Source organism: Opisthorchis viverrini (assembly GCF_000715545.1).
Source record: "Opisthorchis viverrini unplaced genomic scaffold opera_v5_79, whole genome shotgun sequence".
Taxonomy (NCBI): Eukaryota; Metazoa; Platyhelminthes; class Trematoda; order Opisthorchiida; family Opisthorchiidae; genus Opisthorchis; species Opisthorchis viverrini.
The window spans coordinates 175,031-195,028 of NW_008751737.1; the positions used below are offsets into that span (position 1 = coordinate 175,031).

Consider the following 19,998-nt stretch of genomic DNA (forward strand, 5'->3'; position numbering starts at 1 on the left):
AATGCAGAGAAAGAGTGTCCTTGTCACATAAGCGATTGTATGTACTATCATTTTTCAGCACAGTAAGTAGGAAGTCTTGGATTCATGGACACGAAATGTTCATCTGAATAGTTCATACTATCTTAGTGAGTGACCCTCCCTAGGATATTCATTCACCGCATTCGCTTGAAATAACCTAAAAACGTTAGAAAACCAATCGCGCCAAGCACAGTCAATGAATATATTACGGTGAAACCTCATAGAAGAAGCAAATTCTACGACTCTTTTGAGAACTGTAAGTGGCATATGATTTAGGATGAGTTATCTGACATAAAAAGGCCCAACCGATGAAACTAGACAGCGCAAAAGGGAGTTTTGATCATCTCAAGACGTACTGTAGGGGTCACAAGTCATATGTTTCTAAATGACGGATATTATGCACCGTGTTCTCAAGAAAAGTTGAGTTTGCATAGGTCAGAGGAACACGGCGAAACGGAAAATCCATTCAAATTACAGGTGCTAAAAACAGACAAACAAAGTGTGGATAAATGTGGCTACCGGTTACGTGCTTCTTCAACTAGAACTTTGTTGAGGAATGTGATTAGCGAAAATTGTCTGCAACTGAGCGACTAGTACAGCCCTGGCTTGTGGCAGGTTTTCTGGGAATGCGATTATGGCTTATACCCCGAATTTTCTCGTTGCACTTGTCTCTCCTTGGCAGTCAAAATTTTCCGCACCATCGAAAATTCCTCCGTTGCTCTCGTTTGTAATATTGGACTGAGCCATACTTCACTTAAGCATTTTCGATCGGTTGCGAACATCTGGCAGGCCCTGGTTCATTGTACAAACAACTCAGTTAACCTTTACTTGCGTAAACAGGGCTTTAATTGAACCTCCATCGTTTCACATATTTTTTTCTGAACTTACTGTAACTTTTGGGAATTCGCATTGAAAATTCCTCAGCTGGTTAGTTCCGGGAACGGGATATACGGCTTGTAGCCGGCACTCTTCGTCTTCACCAGGCTTTTCGTTCGGTGGTCCGATTGACCGCGGTCCAGTCAGTTGATCCTGATGCTATCAGGGTGTGAAACCACTGAAGTTGTTTTTTGTGTTCCTCGGATTAACAAGCTAACACACTTTCAGTGTACTTTCCTTGTGTGCGATCACTAGCGTGTCACCGGCTGCAATTTTTGTTAGTTATCCCAAATAGTGGGAAGAATTGTAATATGGTGGTATATATAATATACTGTATAACAATATAATAATATAATATAGTGCAACTTTTGAATAAGTGATCTATCAACCTGCATGTGAAGATAAGCTCTGTTTTAAAACAAACCGTACTTTAATGTAACAATGTGATGCGTAGCATACCAATAGAGTACAAATTGTACGTTACATCATAGAAAAAAGGACGCTAACGGCAGCTTACGAAAGAATGTATAGAATTGCTGTAGGTTGAGATTCAGCCCACCATAGGGTTCATCGCTTTTCCGATTATATTGACTATGTGTGCCAAAAGAATCCAAGATCCGAAACATGCATTCGGGCGGACTGAATGAAGGAATAAGAACAATATGGATGAAGCTAAGGCCATCTGATTTACAATGAGAAGGGAAAAACGCGCCCGTATGTGTGACCCTGTTCTGGGGTACCAAACACAAACAACTTACCATTTCCGACAGTAAAACTACAAAAATACTGCAGTCGTAAGTTTTCATTTATTGTGTGATACTATCCCACCCCGGTAGAATGTCATGTGGACCGTACATCTTTCTATGAATAGAAAGAACCAAATTCGTTTGAATGGGATGCGCATTCTGATACTACTGCTACCACTACTCAAGGAACGACATTCGTTATGCCTCTAGTTTATTGTATAGCAGCTGAATAAAGCTGCTAAGGCATGGCCTCTGCGGGTCTAGTCCCAGTAGCCTTGTTCCAAGTCAATCATTTGCAGGACCCGGTACACAACTGGCGTCTAATATAAGCTCCCGTCATTTAGCAAGTGACGAATATGAAGGAATGTCTGAGAAGCTATTTCAATATATTCTTCTTGAAGTACGTGGTAATGTAACGTTAATTTCTTGAATTTCCACCTTCTTCAGTGACCAAAGTACATTTGCCAAGGTAAACAACCTCGAGTGCCAATAAAGTTGACTGGTTTTGATGGTGCACATATTAGCTAGAACGCAACCGATAGACTTTTCAAAGTAATCAGAGAAATCCGCCCTGAAAGATTTAGAAAACAGGTTAAACCTGGTAATGCGCATCTCACGAAACTCCAGAGTGTCCCGAACCTGCGACCACCCGGCTTGAAGTTTGAACACTTAACCCTTCATCCACAAGCTGTTGATCAGCCAACCATCTTCAAATCACCGAAATCACATCACACAGCTACCTATTGACTGGCTCCTCAAGGAACGACTTTTTATGTTAAAGTTTAATTCATCATGTGAACTTGTTCTTACTTTGAGCTACTTATTGACCGATGTTGACGTGAAGAGATTTTCTCGATATTCTGTTCACCTCGAGTGTTCAGCTTAATTTTTTTAGACTCGCAAGCATTAACGTCGCAGCACACCTTCCGTTTAAACTGTTCTCTCCTGTGCTTGACGCAACGATTCAAACTGGACAAGAATGGATGAATGCTGATTGTTAGGCATAGAGGAAGAGGGTGCTTTACTTTGAACAGCGTGAGAAATTTCGACACCTACACTCATTCGCATATCAATTTGGTTTAAACGGGAGATTAAACTGAATCTCGTCGTGGGCTGTTCAAGAGTTTTCAGCAACCTTGTGAGTAGCGTGAGGAATTGTTTACAGTTTGCTGTATGTTTTGGAGACTACTACCACAGATGAACAGCGGAGAAAGCCATGAACAAGCTCAACTGATGGTCTGTATTTGTCTTGTCAGCTAAGACCAGCCAAATAGTGGACGTGATGAGCGAACTGCTTGGTGGAACCACTCATGGGGCACACCGTTAACACAAATACCCGAATGGAAGGGAATATCGTACTCCATTCCGAACCTACTTGAGTTTCATTCGACGAATTTCACGATAACCCCGAATATCGGTGAAAATTACGTGTAGTTTTCCTTCTGCTTTGTCACATGGGGCAAATCCGACTGATTCCAATATCCTAAAATGGATGAAACACAAGGCAAGATGTTATTTGTGAATTTATTGGAATTGGACAGTTCATAAATTTGCAGAAAAGTAGTTACAACCCAGAATAAAGTGACCAAAGCCAGAATAACAAGGTTTAATTTCGTGATTTCGGTTCAAAATTATGTGTTATGCCTAGTCGGAACGAGATCATCTCTGTCTGCAAAATCATATGACGCATTTCTGACTATTTTGTGACAAGTAGCTAAATAAATAAAGGGAATAAAATTGCAGTTATATTGGGGAGATTCAAGCCACTCCGCACCAAAAAAAAATTGCTCAGCCTAACTGCCATGCCATCAGAAAGAAGTATGAGGGCCGGGAGACTGCCACGTTGCGCAAGCCGAGATGGGGTTTGAACCACGGACCAAAAAGAACAAAAAACGAATACGCATTAAGTTGAGCCTCCACTAGGCTGCAATCCAAATGAGGAGTTGTAGGATTTCTGCTGCTTCCGCTGACCCATTTATGTGACATCTACCCAGAAGCAAAATTTCATGCTCACTCTGTTCATCAAACGCCACTTTTCGGGCGGCTGTTTACTGCCAGTCGAGTCTTTTTACAACATTTTCAAGAAACATTTGCATGCATAAACTAAACAGTTAAACTAGTCCTTTTTAATCAACGCCAGAGAACACAACAAAAACAGACAAACGGAAAATATTCTCGGTAAAAGTTACTTATCCCGTCGGATCGTTGCGTCTGGATTGGAATTTGGTTAACTGAAAACAGCTGTGCTTTTCGTGTGCGATTTACATTCAGTCAGCTGCGACTCGACCGGGCACCTTGTACAGGAGTCGAATCTAGTGCTTCTCACATGGTACATGGTCGATCAAGATGACCGGCTGTCGTGAGGCCATATCAAATAGTGGCTGACCAAAGCACGAAAGCCCTAAAATGGCCACAATTCCATGAACTGATGCGACGAGCATGATCCATTTTAGCGTGTATATCATGGAAGGGGCAGTTCAAACTCTCGATCTAATTTTAGCTGTATTTATCTTGCAACATTCGCATCATCGTGGAAAAGCACTCCAAAGATGCATCAGTTAGCGATGCTAGGACATTGTTCTCGGAAAAGCACTGAACGAGGTTGTAATAGCAACAGATTTTTCGTCACTACGGGTTTCCATGCGATCGTTACGCGGAGTAGCTGCTTCTCAAAAGCAGTGAAAAATATACTTGAGAATAAAACTGAACCTTTTTTCACTTGATTTTTCATTGGACTGATCACCGAACGAAAAGCACGCAATAGTTTTACAGTCAGTCCTCCGTCAAAACTACGTTAATGATCGGAGTGATATGGAATTTTGAAGTTGCACTTTCTAGATTGTGCTCCATTTTTCGTACCCTAAAGACCTAAAGATGATGTATCTTTGCAGCTAAATAATTTTTGCCTTCTAGTGAGCACCAGTCAAGTTTTAGCGCTCTAAGCTTATACTTATTTACCTAGTTCAAAAGACAGATTATTGTAACACAAACTTTGTTCAGAATATCAAATAGCCACATCCAGTACCATAATTTGGTGGCTACGGTCAGATGGAGAAACGAGGCCATACTGTTGCTGCTATTGCAGTCACGAAAGATTGAGAGTGATCTCATACTATATTTTAAAAATGCAGGATGTCAACATTGTCGTCGGAAAATTCAAGATAAATCGATTTAGAAGCATATCTAGCCCGGTTATTTCAAGAGCGTCTTCCACAAACTGAACTATGCACAGCTTCATGATGAAAAAAGAATATTCCAGTCGTTCAGGGTAAAAACAAAGGTCTGACATCGGTTGTGCAAAATGGTCTGTGGTGAGGCTCTTCACAGTTCCACCAATAATATTAGGACTTATTAATGACGAGGTTGACCAAAGAAGGCTGAATAGATACCGTTCCACTAGCTCCTCTAGCTGATGGGTTACTTTTTCAAAATTCCAAATTAAAAAAACTGTTTAACTTACCTTCTACCATGACAAACAAGTGCTCCTAACACGTATAGAACAATTTCATCTCTTCGGGGAATAAATTCATAACTGCATGAGAAAGATTGATTTTGAACAGGAATAATGTAAGCGTAAGTATAGTTTTTCTTACTACCTACAGGTGAATTGGTATATTGGGGGATGAGCTTACTCTACCAGTTAAACTCACGATTTTGTTTGCATTGTGGACTTTGATACTGTTAGATTATGCCCAAGTAGGTAGATTCCGGCAATCAGATCTGTCCACTGAACTAATTCCCCTAGGGGACCACCTGTTGAGACGTGAAGAATAACGATGGTTGTCAGTGCGGAAAGGTGCATTTTTTTTGGTTTTATGATTGGGATTTTAAGATAAAATAAAGTAGCCCCAAGTAGATGAGCGTTCTCATACTGCTGGAATCGAAAGCCGGGAGCATTCATAAAGACACCGGAAGGTAGACGTTTCGTACACGCTACCGATGAGCCTCTGTATGGTACCCAAGCGACAGTTAGACTTGAAAAATTAAACAGAAATTCATCGATAAGAACGTTCATAATGTGTAGATATCTAGGCGATTAGTTTGTAAAAGCTTCGCAACCAAACCAGGTGACGTTGTCAGTGCGAAGCCAAACATTTGTAAACCGGTATATGAGCAACCCTTTGCATGGGTTCGCCAACTGGGCTGTCCAACGATGATTGGTCGTTCTCAAGGTGGATCTCATTGGCTCATTGGTGCGCTTCTTGCTTCACGCCCAGACGACCTTGGCCAATACTGTCTCACATTCAATCATTCCTATCCCACTGTTTCCACAGCTAGCTCCGATAACCGATGGTTTCCTCCGTTAGAATATGTTGGTTAATTCTCGATTATTTTCTTCTAGTGGTGCGTTCTCGTATGCCGATTGGTTAACTCTGTAATGTTGCATCATGCTAATGGTGCATGTGAACCGGCCTGTTGACTCAGGCTTAGTGATCTTCACAGCATACAGCACCACAATTTCAGAACTGACAATGCCCCATCTGCATAAATCTGAAATAAAAATTCACAAACCTCCTGAGGATGTGGTGAATCTATATTAAAGAACATTTATCAGCCCACCGTTTCGTATGTTTTCTTCAATGCCGAGAGAACTCTGAAGTGTGAGAAGGCCCATATGCAGAAGAACCTAGAAAGAAAAACAAAAATCGGGGAAGCAGAGTACCTTCGAGTCTTGAGCGATGCTTACAACTAAAGAATAATAGCGTAACGGTTTGTTGTACTGAAGAAACGTAAAGTAATATCTGCTTGTAGTTCCAAAAACCGTCCTGCAGTTAACTGACTGGTGAATCAAAAATATTGATCAGTTTCCACATGTCCTTTCGTTGATGTCATGCTTTCAAACTCGTCCAAGAATGACAAATTTCTTAAATATTCTCTTTAGTATCCTGCTTTGTTTGCGTGCCGTAGCAAACCAGTTCGCAACCCAACGCCTTCTTCCTGCCACTGGCATCCCTTGCGCCAAACGGAAGACCCATTTAATGCCAGCCGTTTTTCGAATCTATTCCAAAACTCCCTTGATCACTTTTTCGTTGAAATTTCATGCACACTCTTGCGAGAATAGGCACCAAAACCCTTAAAATACTGTATGCATGATACACCATGCAAAATGTCTCGGATGCACGGATAACAAGTAGTCCACATGAATACAACTTCCACCTGAATCGAATTCGAAACGTCTGTAAAGTGAGAGAAGGAGAGTAAATCGGTATTCTCAACGATAGATCATCGACTAAATCTCAACACGTTACGACTCATAATTTTACATAAGCCATGGTCCCGAAATGCACTGTTCTGCTAGAAATAATTGCGCTAAATTTTACCAGAATGGAACACAATTCACCAGTCCATTTTGGTCTATATGGAACAACTGAAAGTTTGGGGGTGAGGAACGGGTCTGAACGAGAGGCCGGTGCGTCAGTAAATCACTATTTTTCCGGAACAGTTGCACACATTCTCTCCAAAGATTTAGCTCTAGTTGACGATCAGTTAGTAACGATAACGGTGTTCCAACAAGAAATGCCTTTGATACTCTGGATAAAGTAACAAATGGAAACTTAGGAAAATCCCAGTTACTCACAAACTGGCAACTGCGGCTGTTTCAGTTTTTAATGGCCCATGGCTATAAACTTTGAACAGGATACTTTCATAGCTGATGCTCAAAACCGTCATCAGGAACTCCATTCCAATAAGGCAACTCCTTGTTATTACAGCATGAAGATGAGACATCCAAAATGTCTCCTCATTGAGCAATGATTATGTGTCACGTGATACTTTCCTGTACGGCATCACCAGCGTAACTATGGCCATGCTGGATTTGGATTCGCACAAAAAAGAGTAGTGTATTTTTGTTTTTAACGTGCTTCTTTCAGATATGCTGTTTGAATCAATTTACTCAGCTTAAAAATAAGAGCCTGTCGTGTAATACCAATGCGTTCCGTTGAAGATGGACGCCAGTAAACTTCCCTGAACATTTCGGTTTTCGCGCGGTCTCAGTTCCTAAAAGCCTTATTAAAGTATTGGTTTACTGTACTGTAAAACGGTCGTTCCACCGTGGACAAACAACGGAATATTACTTCTGGACAAAAAGGTTAAAGAGCTCACGTCATACTTGGTGCCTTGGGTTGGTAATATGCTCGGTTTATTTTAACAAAACAAGTAAGAGACTTGGACGATACACTGAATGCCGTGGATATAATCCAGACATGGTTTGCAGTGCTGCTAGGTTGATGTCCCAAGGGTTTCCGAAGATGGTACGGAAATAGGGAGACAGCGCACCGTACAGTGCCTAAAACGCCCGAAACGCTTCGATTAAACTGGTGGGCTTCATTGCTAAACACATCATTCGTGAATCTCACAGAAGTGAACAATAATTTTTACAAATCACTATCAAAACTTGATGCTACGGCCAATCCACATGAACTTGTCACACTGATTTCGAGAGAATACCGTAAGACTGTGTGCTACTTCATTGTAGTCATGTGGGGAGTTCTAATAATTAACAGGGTCCTAACTTTTGCACTTTAAAATTTCTAGCAATTAGACGCAAACGAAAAACCACGTCCTTCATCCTTCTTTCGGTCTTGAACTCTGAGATGATGTGTAATCTGAGAAGGTTCTGTTTGGCGTGAATATTTACGATCAAATTCGTAATATTGTGTAAGGCAGTAGAGCCTGGTTTATCCGAATATCACCTACTCCTGATTGACAAACATCCCTTGGGGGACTCCTTAGAGGTCTTTGTATTCGAGTCGTTTGAAGAATATTGCTAAACATACTGAGCATCTCCTAGTGTATTTCAACTGTCTTTATCTCAGTTACTTATGACTTATTTGGCAGTACAGTACCTTTGCTTAGCCTCTATCACCTCAGGTTACCGGTGTCTCCAAACAAGGACTGTAATACTTCTTTGGCAAGAAATATGCTCCAGAGCATGAATGTTCACCTGTGAGGTGCTGGGCAAAGTTCTCCAGCTATTCCACCCCCATGAATACTTATCAGGGAAAAATTAGCAGTTGGGACCAAGACAGCCAGGGAGTAAGCCACACTGACGATGATGAAAGCTAAATCCCTCCATACGGAGATTATGTAGCAGCGAAAGTAGCAAGAACCTCATACGCCCACCCTGTCATCGATTCACTTAAGTCGTGGAAACTCTTCTGAAGTATTTCCGACTTCTTGGTACCTCCCGTGCTTCCAATGAGAGCCTATCCAGATGTAATACCTGAATTGATCGTAGAAAGGACATGACGCTGCTGTCCCGTTTTCGCTCAACTCATAAATCAGCCTAAAATCAAGGTCGGATGAAAATAGAATAAACCGACTGCGAGTGCGGGTTTTGAATGCACCTGGTAACGGACAGCAGAAAAGAAGTTCCACATGCACGGTGGTGAATAACGGCCATGGACTGAAGCCTGGCTAGCACGTTCTGATAAAAAGCAGCTATCTGAAAATAGGATTTTGTACTTCTTTTTTTTCCTGGCTAGCACGTTCTGATAAAAAGCAGCTATCTGAAAATAGGATTTTGTACTTCTTTTTTTTAGTAATAGCCTTTTTTAACCAGTTTTTCCGCACATCAGTGAACCACGAGAAACGATTTAGAATGAATTAACTCAAGATTTCATTTTACTTGTAGAAAAGGCATTCATGCCAACCGGAATACTGGATAATTATTTAAATAACCTATTTCTGAAATAATCGCAAAGCGGTGAAAAAATTCTGATAAATTATCTTCTTCACAAGCAGGTCTTGTTACTTACGTTCAACCTGGCCTGTTTCTGAAAGCATGGATTTCTTGCATGCTTCGGGGAGCAGTTGTATTCACCAACCAATTGTTTTAAGGTTTTCAGACCTTCGTTCCAGGCTGGCCACATTCGACGAAGGCGTCCTTCCGTGAATTCATCTGACCGGAAATGTTCCTGGTCTGTTTTGATACGAAGGAGTAGAATGTCAAGATCCGTTTTTATCTAAAACCGGACGATACTTCATGTAGTAAACCGAGATAGGATAAGGACAGGCACAATATAGAGCTAACAATCACCGCTATCTTTTAGTCAGGCACACAAAATAAGCATTCTACTGGTTTAATTGCACTACAGTATTCGTGGACACCTAGGAATCGCACGAGCAATATAACCAATTAGTACGGTACCGTCCTTTATCTTGAGTACATTGAAGATGACAGAACTTTCGGACAATTCCTTTGGTAAGCATCATGACACCGCGATGCCAGATCATAGCATATCACGAAATTTCGCGTAGCATTTAAGCAAACACTTTTAGAGTGTAAAGTGGAAGTGGATAAAACTGCGTCACTTATATTGGACAATCATATAAGACCATTAAATGTGTAGTTTACGGACAAGATTATGGCGTCAATGTGCTGGACATTCCAAAAATTCATTCATCGATCGTTACTAACAGAAACACCCCACACTATAAAGAAGTTGTTAGGATACTCATGTGGTAGCTCATGCGACTAACAATTGGGAAGACGAACACGTACTACGGGATAGCGAAAGTGCTCAACTTGATTCAAGCCCAGTATGTGTTGCCTAGTTAAGAGGACGACATCAGAAGTCGAATAGCTCCTCCGGAGTATCCGGAGCCTACTTGGAATAGCTAACTCTACCGATATCGCTCCACAGGGACCGTCGAGTCTCCGGGCCAGAAAGGTCAAGTGCCGACTGAGCGCTCAAGAAGCCAGTCGTTGACGATGAACGGTGCTACTATGTTCAGGTATTCCTTGAAAGCAACGCAAGCCAACGCCGACAGGGCAGCTTTGATTCAGTGTCAAAAGAATGCTTTAAACCCCGCCAGGTTTCTTGTAAACTTGCACTGGCTTGTTCGTAACAAAGCTGTTATGTTCAGGCCTGGTTTAACACATCACTTATTAGGTTACTGAAAGCTCTTAGACAGCCCACGACAGGTTTCGTCATTTTCGGGGCTCACCATGCAAGCACAGTGGGAGAGCGTCCATCATCCTTACGTCCTATTTGAACAACAAAGTGAGTGGTATGTTCTGTCAAGCAAGTATATTGTGATTTCTCCACTGTCGTGCCACGTGAAATATAAGGTTATCGTTGTGCAATACATTCAGTTGAGGGAAATCATGGACGAGGAATCTAGTTGAAACTTTACAAGTCAAATGCTGAGCTCGGCAAACGGAGCAACCTGATCAACTAATAATGGCATGTTTTCCAAGGTCGTAAACGAGCGTACGAAAAAATGGATGTACTTTTGTTGCATATAAATTTAAATATGGAAATCAAAAACCGAAATTATAGCATAAATTACAATACTTCTAAGTTATGAGAAACTTGAACAATTCCTCGAATGAGGGGTTGCTTTTGAAACTCTCCGGTCAAGACAACTTTTCCACTTCATTGAGAAATTTGGCAAGGGAGACACCTTGAAGGGCACGTTTTCCAACTCGATTTTTCCTTTGGATAAGTCGTCTATGGTGACCTAATCCCGAAGCAATCGGATGAAAAACCGCACACCACCAGAGTAGAAACAAAACAAACATACGATGACGGAGCAGTCTGGTCTGCCGAACAGACAAACAGGTGGGTTTGGTGAGAATGGTTGAGAGTTGGTGTTTTGAAAACGATTATGAACGCGGTAGCATCGATCGTTTTACTGATTCAGACTCTGGTAGATGTGCATCAAGTAGCCCTGCAGGTTCCGATAGCGCCCACAGACCACAATAAGTATCTTCAGCCCTAATGTATGTGTCCATTTTAAGCACAACCGTTTGCGGAGAGCTACCTGACCGTCGTATAGAAATGATCATCAAACCTTAGTGGTGCGATTAGTATGACGGCGAAGAGGTACGGTTAGAAGTAAAAAATGCAGGTTCAAATTCTTCACGTGCTTGACTAGGAATGGTCAGACGGTGCTTTTCCATGTCAGTTGTTCTTGTGTACTGGACTGACCAGCCGAGGCTTCTCAGTTTCACAACGGTACTGTCGCTTATTTGGAGCCAACCTGAAAGAATACTAGTCTATGGGGTGCGATATTGTGACATTATAAGAAGATTTTGCACTTGGATACTCAAAAGGTCATGCTATTTTTCACCTTGCCCATCGTCATGCTTCATCTGAACAGAACAGCGGCCTTGAGAACAGCTGATCGCCTTTCGCCTGTCTAAATGATCCGAAAACTGCAGAAATATACAACCCAAAACATACCATTGAATGCTGCGAATCATCAACGGAACGATGTCAGCAACATATGGTACACCATAACCAACCCAAATCAGCTGTGATTCATCGCACGGAGAGGACGTTCGATACACTGAGCAACAATTCGACAGGATCAAAAAGATTCCGAAAACGAAATGTGGTGACCAATAGGGGACGTTTTTTTATCAGGCTGTCTGCTAACGAATGGCAGGTTGGTTGCAATTAATAGACTAGCTCTTAGGGAGAACTCATAGTAAGGATTCCGCTGGATCTACAGATCTCGAACTTCTACGAGATAGTTTTGATGCCTGTTCCAGAGAAATGTCCCCGTCTAAGAAATTATATTGCATCCCTCTCTGTTCTTACCTACGCATCACCTCCCGGGTGGATACAGAAACAGCTGTGAGTTTCATCTACACGATGTGAGCAGACACAGAGTGACACGGAAGAGGAAGCACTTTGGTGTGCTGATTAACTCGGAATAATTCCGCATTTTTTTCTCGTGTGGTTCAGACATCAGCAAAGTAACCTAGCGTCTACAGTGCCAATGTACTGCTGCGAGCAAATTAGGACATTTGAGTTGAACTCACGGTAAAGAAAGCATGGAACTCGGGTAAATAAAAAACCTTTTAGCCTACGAAACGGATTGCTTGTTAAAGATTTGTGCGGTCGAGTGCTGCTCTGAATCTGTATTGTGAAACAATTCAGTTCCTCCACACTGCAAGCAACCCATGTCGTCTTCTTGACTGGGATATCTACGTCACAATAATCGCATTGAAGCCTGTCTATAGATCTACGCTGATAGCTAAGGTTAAGACGTGTGTACGTTTGCCAGAATGTACGTCGACTTAGTGGATCTTCTTCTCTCCTTCTATCGCTTTATCTCGAGACCGATTACGTAAATTGAGATTTTATCCTGTTGGACAAACCTGTGCTGAAAGGTCAAAAAGCATTGTACAGCTGCTTCATCCTTATTGTAAATCATTAGCAAATTGTGTCTCGCGAAACTCAGGGGGTTTCGAGCCCGTGGTCACTGGATGAACACGTAGTCCTTCGGCCATGAGCGGCTGATCAAAAGTGTCACTGCCCCTCGCGCAGCTCCACTCAGCCTTCATTCACGGAAATCATACTACTAACAATCTGTGGGTAGCTCAGGGAAAGGGTAGAATCCAGTCAATAAGTCAAAAAGTCGTCTCTATGACTCGTCACTCGAGCAGCCAGTCAACACTTGTGACCACGTGATGTGGATCCCGTGGTTGAAGGATGAATGGCGCTATATCCTGTCTAATTGGGAGTTAATCACACTGCCGGCCAGCCGCTCGTGGCCGAAGCGTTATATATTCTAATTACAAGCTGCGAGTTTCGTGAGGTGATCACCGCCGATGATTCCCAATGAAAATGAAACAGTTGTATAGTGTCTCCTTGTATCCCAACGTGGATTGGCTCCACTAGCAGGATAAAATCTCAACTGAGAATTACCCAATACCCATACACTACCATTAACTTTATAAAATCCGTCTCTATCTTTGTTGACACCAAATGTCATCCATCTCACAGATATGGAATACGATAAAATCCACGTGCTCGATTTTTCTTCCCTAGTGCATCCGACTCACGCGATTTTAATTGCTTATCCGATGCTCTTCAGCCATGTCATATTTTTGCTTAGAGTAGAGATCTTCAGGGACAGACTAACTTGTGTGATTGTTGCAGTACACTATTTTTCCTCTTTTTGTGATACTCATCTCTTTGTTAGCACTGTTTTGTCGAATGGGTATTCTCTCACTATATTCTTTCTCTGAATGGAATGTCAAGCACCCTTCTGTGCTTGTCCTTCGATAGTTCCATTTTCCAAATTTTACATTATTACCTTCTATCAGGAAGGTCAGATTCCTGAAAGTAACCCCAGAGCCTATTGGGACCCTAAAACTCCACCTAAATCTTAATAGGAAAGCCGGCAAGTATTTAGGCCAACCAATTCAGCAAAAGCTGATAAATGTTCAAGCACGCCAAAGAAGCCCGACCGAATGTGATCAGCATTCGGGCATTTCACAGAAGCACGATCAACGTCGATGGATGTTCACTAAACGCCCGTCAGACAGCCTGGATCAATGTCAGAATGTGCTCTTTAAATAGCGCGGGGGCGTTGTAGCATTTACACTCGCACGCACTCGCTTGTTTGGAATAAAGTTGTTGTGTACCCTTGTCGGTGAGTTCTCCTCTGGAACAAGGCAGTGGAGCGGGGTCAGTAGTTCGATATAACACCTTCCAACTATCTGTGCACACTGATTAAACTACCGTTTGAGGGTTTGGACACACTTGTTCGATGAACCACAGGTAAAATACAAACTGTAGCTTGTTCGACCTGGTGATACTTTCATGTATCTATAAGGTATATGCGTCTAAGCGGCTTTCTGCACTAATTTTTGTCATATTATCTCTTTACGGGACTGGAAGCGTTACTGGAGTGGTTGCTATTAACACCTCGTTTACACTGACAATCTCACACGCTTCTCTGGAATGTGAAACAGACTGTAACTTCTGTGGATGAGAGGTGACCCCTGCGCCTGAGTATTCTTTCTAGTCTGAAGAGAGCTAGCACACGAAAGTTCATCCAAGGAATTTACGTTGTCTGTGCCGAAAGCACAATCTACAGTATTGATCGACCAGCAAATAAGTATCTTCGTTTTAACTTGACCTGGCCAATGGTAGCTGCTGGTCGTATTATTCCGAGGCAAAGAAATTTATTCGTGATACGTAGCCTTCAGATACGCTGGACAACGCGCGACTTCATGAGTATCGATTAGTTTTAACCTGAGACGGCCTTTGGTGCACTGCTCATTCGGAGATTGCGTGAATCTCACATTCAGATTGATTCAGTATGCAAATGAATGATTCATTCAACCCATGTTGTCTTAATATGTTGGCACAATCTTGATACAAAGTAATTCTCCTAATTTGGTCAGTTCATTCCAGTGATTGAACTTTAAAGATTATCTACCGCATGATGACCACTTTGTGTGTGGTGAACAGGCGGCTGACTGTGACCAAAAGAACCCTATGGGATTGGTCAGCCAGTCATGAATGGAATGACATAACGTGATCACCATTGTGACACTGTTTTTGTAGGCAGTTTGTGATGCCGAGCGAAATGCCGGTTACAATAGTCCCCTTGAGTAGAACCACCTAGGAACCTTAAGAGAATATCTATTAATCGGGTCGACCAAAATCCATGATTTATGTGGCTGCCAAAATCGTTTGATCTTCATGAATCGCTTTGAATTGCAAGCATCCGTTCTTTATTTCCAACACTTTGAAATCTACGGGTTTCATTTGATGAGCTCGTACTTTACTCACCAGCCAAAATATAAATTTGACGCATGCGTGTAATACAAAGGGGTCCCTCTGGAAATAGCTTCTATTCGCTGACAGGGTCGTTCTAGTCCCGCCCAGACTGTGCCCCATCAAACCTTCTACACCAAACTCTTACAGTCAGTGACCCTAGGTTCCACCAAAATGCCACCTGCCTTCCACCTTGGACTGATAACAATAACTAAGGGAAAATAGGTTAGCAAGTTTTGTTGCGAAAAATGGATGAGTTCCAATATTCTTATTCACTCGGTTGGCCAAACCCAAAGTGATCACCCGTCACCATAGAGAATCTAAGTTCTCTTAAATAGAATTATCCACGTTTTATTAACCTGGTCATGCTTTGTAATTGTTCTGGCATTCGGGCTGGTGCGGCCGCGGATAATAACTTTTTTTCATTGGTCAATACACTTATTCGAATGCCAATTTGGTTTTCAAGGAGTATATTTTCATGGGACAAACTACTCACAAGGTTGCTGAAGAATATCACAAGCAAGGGATCAAACTGGATTTCAAGTGAGTCCCTCATGAAAACCAAATTGGCATGTAAATGAGTGTACTTGTTTAATTTTATTCAACTCAAGTTCAGTGAGAATGCAACACTGGTGGAAAATCGGCGATTGCACTCACCTAATTAGCCCCTAGATGAGCAAAACAGGTTGTGCACCGTCTACAGGTTGCATTTTTACTCGACGTTTGCCGCCAGCGGACTCCTCTATGACCAGTTTTTGTTTTGCTAAGTGGCTCAGGTCACGCCCGGTAGGCCTTTGTATCGGCAGAAGAATTCATCAATGAGAGATGACCTCTACTACAAATAGAGGACTACGTGATTGTGGGCTAACAGAAAAATGAAGGCCTGTCCAAAACAAAAACCCTGGCGTTTTGTGACCACTCTTCTTGAGCGTGCAACGACCAAAGTAGTAAGAATAATTGTAGGCTGGTTTCGTTGATTAGATATTGACCAGGTGGAAGCTGATCTGTTGACCGAGCTCCGCCGTTGGCTTGCAAGTTAATACCTTGGGGTGATTCAAGGTATTCGGATCCGTCGATCGTAATAGAGCAACAGGCTACCGAGTCTACTTGCAGCTTTCGTTTGGAGAAGGCCAAAAAAGATTAGAACAAAGTGCAAAAATGCCGGTATTGTGTTCACCTGAGGTAAAAACGCATCAGCTACCGTACAACTTTCTTGTTGGGGTTTACATATGAGATTCGTGCGAGTCTCAAGCCAACCTCAACCCGGTTTGCAGATGACCATTCAACTACGCAGAAGTTTATCCAGTGGGTTAAGCGAGAATCACGTGCGTGCTTGGTTGTGTCACAGTTGGACTGAGTGGGTTGAATAGCTTCTCGCTTCTGCGGTCAGAAACAGATTCCCTAGCCCGGCTGTTATAAACTACTCATCTGGTAGGATGTTTCAAAATCACAGTTTCGTGTGGCTTCAGTTGGTTGAATTTCTGTTCTTCTCCTGATGCCTGCGACTCATGCCCTCGGAAGGCAAGGGTATAGTTACCAGTTAGATTTTTGAACTGGATGACACCCAGTAATCAAAATGCGCCACTGCAATGCGTGAGTTGTAGAGATAGACATTCCACCATCTTTGCACATATTAGCTGCACACGTCATCGAACAGTTATTTCAATTTCCTAGCTCGGCCACTGTTTTTCCAATCCGTCCACGCGAGACAAATCGGTCATCGGCTGTGCACTGAAACTGAGTGATGTTTTCAAATGAATCTTCCGTTTATATTGTCTTGCCAATTAAAATGCGCAGCACGAACGTTGCCTCAGATTCCAAATAAACCAAAATGTAGGGTAGCGAATTAGTTTCCCTTTACCATCAAAGACGAACAAATGATTGACATCATATAAGATCGTGGGGGGTGCACAAAACCCGACTGTTTGTGGCACAGATGGTTTAGCAGAATAATGAAAACCAATCTTGAAACGCATTGCATGCAGTTGAGAAGAACTATAAATCATGGGGCACATCAACCTAAAAAAAACTTGCGTAGCTGAATACTGAATATAGCGAAACGTCTCTAAACAAGGCAAACTTTCGGTGGGTTTGCGCAAAGTTTATCGCAACTTTTCACTGCAAACACCCATAAGTTCTGGTTTAAAAACTAATATTTTTGTATCAATCAACCAAATAATCAAAGTGCCATCTACCGTTGACACAAACGAGTTCTGCTCTTGACATGTTAACAAAACCGAGGTCTGTAGGATGCAAGGGGGTAGCAAATTACCAGAGTTAACAAGGAAAACGAAATCGAGTTGCTTTGAACTATCTTCAGCCCAGATACACTAAAGAGTACGTAGTATAAACAATGCTCTCGAGTAATCCAAACAGAATGACTGGACGAGGTCTATCACACTGTGATAAAGCTGGGTCCAAAAAGGCTCATCTCCCCCTAACAGACTCGCAAGATGATGCAATAAGTCTGTTGAAACCTGAAGGAGACTGGTTCATTTTCCATGCAGGGGGTTCAGAGTTTTAGAGAAGATAACTTGGTTTGTTTTCATCGTTTTCAAAATTCCACCAGAGGCTTGCAGACCAAATAGATGTCCTGTCAGCAGTATGTTTCAAAATGACAGATGAAGCAAAACTTCCCCTTGTACTGCAGTAGCGGTGGTGCTACAGAGGCCACTTGGTGCTTAAAAAAGGAAAGAATACAACGTTCATTCCGGATAGAATACGTCTCCCTGATGAAAAGTCACCACTGTCGGACAGGCTACTGTGAAAATCTCTGCTTGTGGTTTACTTCAGAAGGAAAACTGTAGCAGGACGAAGAGGCGTAAGGCCGTGTGTCATAGTTCTTTACGTTGCAACTTGTTACACATCTACAGAGAATGCCACATATGCACGACAAAGACGTGTGGTTATTAATCTTCCACAGTTATAGATTCATATATTCTTATTTGATTTATTGATATAGAACTTATGAGCGATATATGCGGTTCACTTGAATTTCAGCCGACATGTTTACGTTATGAAACAGAACCAACCTTGTTATCATGACAACTGTTCACTTGCGATGACTTGACTTATGTTACAGCGGTATCATGCTTTCCTTTTTGCTTGTACAGGTCATCTGACAGGCTGCTCAAGTGTCATTGATCACTCGACTGGGTCGAGAACACTTGCAGGCCTAGAAGTAGGTCCACCAAGGTCAGCTAAGGTGCGCTGTGCAATATCAGTCACCAATTTATATCTGCTACGACTCACAGGTTTAGAGTAAGAGACAAAAATAAACTGATCAACAATGCATTTTGTTGTGTTGCATTTTGTGTTTTGTTGGTGGCTGATGAAGAAGGAGAATATTCGGGAGAGACTAAACGTTTCCTTCGGTGGTGATATTACTATGCAACACTCCATCTAACTGATGACGCCCTAGGCAACGAGTGCTTTTAGATTCGACCCTGTTGCGGATTGCGGAATTCATAGGTGTCAGGTTTTTTATTCCTCCCTCCCTCGACCAGACCTGAATTCACTTAGCTTCTTCAGCCTTAAGTTCAACTGGGTGTGCTCTATGTAGGCTCACGTATATACACTAGCAATTTTCAACCTCTCACCTGGTCTTTTTCAAGCGTCATTCATTACAGATGTATTCCACATCTCCTATCTATGGAGTGTGAACTGGCATGTGCTTTGGGACATTTAGAAGACAGATGAGCCGCATTCACTTAGATGTGTTCTAAACTGTAGTAAGTGGCTCTTGAACCCACTTGTATCGAAACGCTTACAAATTGTTGATCAAATTGTAAATGAAGTTGATTAATACATCAAATGTTGTACGGCCAAATCCGTAGTAAATGAATTATTCTCATAGGGGTGCCATGTGAATAACAACTGAATATCGTATTAACGAAACAGTACCCATAAGTTTTCTGAAAACTCCTAAACAGCTCAGGACTTGGCTCGTCCTTCCTGGGGCTCAACAGGCAGGCACAGTCCCCAGATCACCTTCGACCTGATGTTCCAGGTGAACACACATTAGATGCGATTCGGAAAATTCACTGGTTTCTACGCTGATCTGATCTCTAGCAGGAGATTCAATTGAATTTCATCTGAAAATCTCATTTACGATATTGTTCAACTTTGCACAGCACATTCACTTGAACCATACCATAAAGAAGAGACTCAGCTGGGATTCCGCTGAGTCCTCGTTACGACCAAACTAGGTTCATGAACTGGATAGTTTATTTTGAAAAGTGCGAGAAACTTGAACACTACCTTTCAGGCTTACTAGTCCATCTCAAGGTGAATGATACCATGCAAATTTGACCAGAAGGTTTTTAGTCTCAGCCGCTTAGGTCTGGTCCGATGAGCAGTTTATCTTATTCAGCCGGAATCAGGACTTTGATTCTGGAATCTCGATCGGTGAGGATTTGTTTCACAAAACTAAATTTCAGAACTTGACTTATCAACTAGTCCTCTATATGTCAATCGCACGAGTACTGGTTAGCATTTTAACATAACGCTGAATACAGCACCTTGCAACATGGCGTCGGTTAATCACCGGGTCCATGGATCGATATGTTCCTTAGCAAATCTCACTGATATTCATAGAGGTACAGTGAATTTTGAGTCCACCTTGTTTTTTGCGCAGTACTTAACGTAGGTTAACCGTCAGGGTGGCCTTCAAGTAGCTGAACGAAACCGCTATGGTTTATTAGGATTCCTACAAGAAACTTCTTGACTATCAGTCCAGCTGAACAGTTCTGGGATAAATTTATTTACCAGGGGAGTAATATATATCGAGGGGACGTGAAACAGACAGGAAATCATATACAAACGTACCTCCT

At 42.1% G+C, this 19,998-nt stretch overlaps 1 protein-coding gene across 1 annotated transcript in view; it reads right to left on the reverse strand.

Moving 5' to 3' along the window:
* T265_04727 (hypothetical protein) overlaps window positions 1-12,198 on the reverse strand; it is a gene marked incomplete at both ends in the record, with an annotated part of 24,089 nt that extends 11,891 nt beyond the window's left edge. Inside the window, 5 exons of the mRNA XM_009169540.1 lie at window positions 6,201-6,267; window positions 6,304-6,329; window positions 9,394-9,604; window positions 10,144-10,324; window positions 12,191-12,198. Of these exons, the coding sequence (XP_009167804.1) occupies window positions 6,201-6,267; window positions 6,304-6,329; window positions 9,394-9,604; window positions 10,144-10,324; window positions 12,191-12,198 (493 nt within the window). The remainder of the gene's footprint in view (window positions 1-6,200; window positions 6,268-6,303; window positions 6,330-9,393; window positions 9,605-10,143; window positions 10,325-12,190) is intronic.
* Between the last annotated feature and the right edge of the window lie 7,800 nt (window positions 12,199-19,998).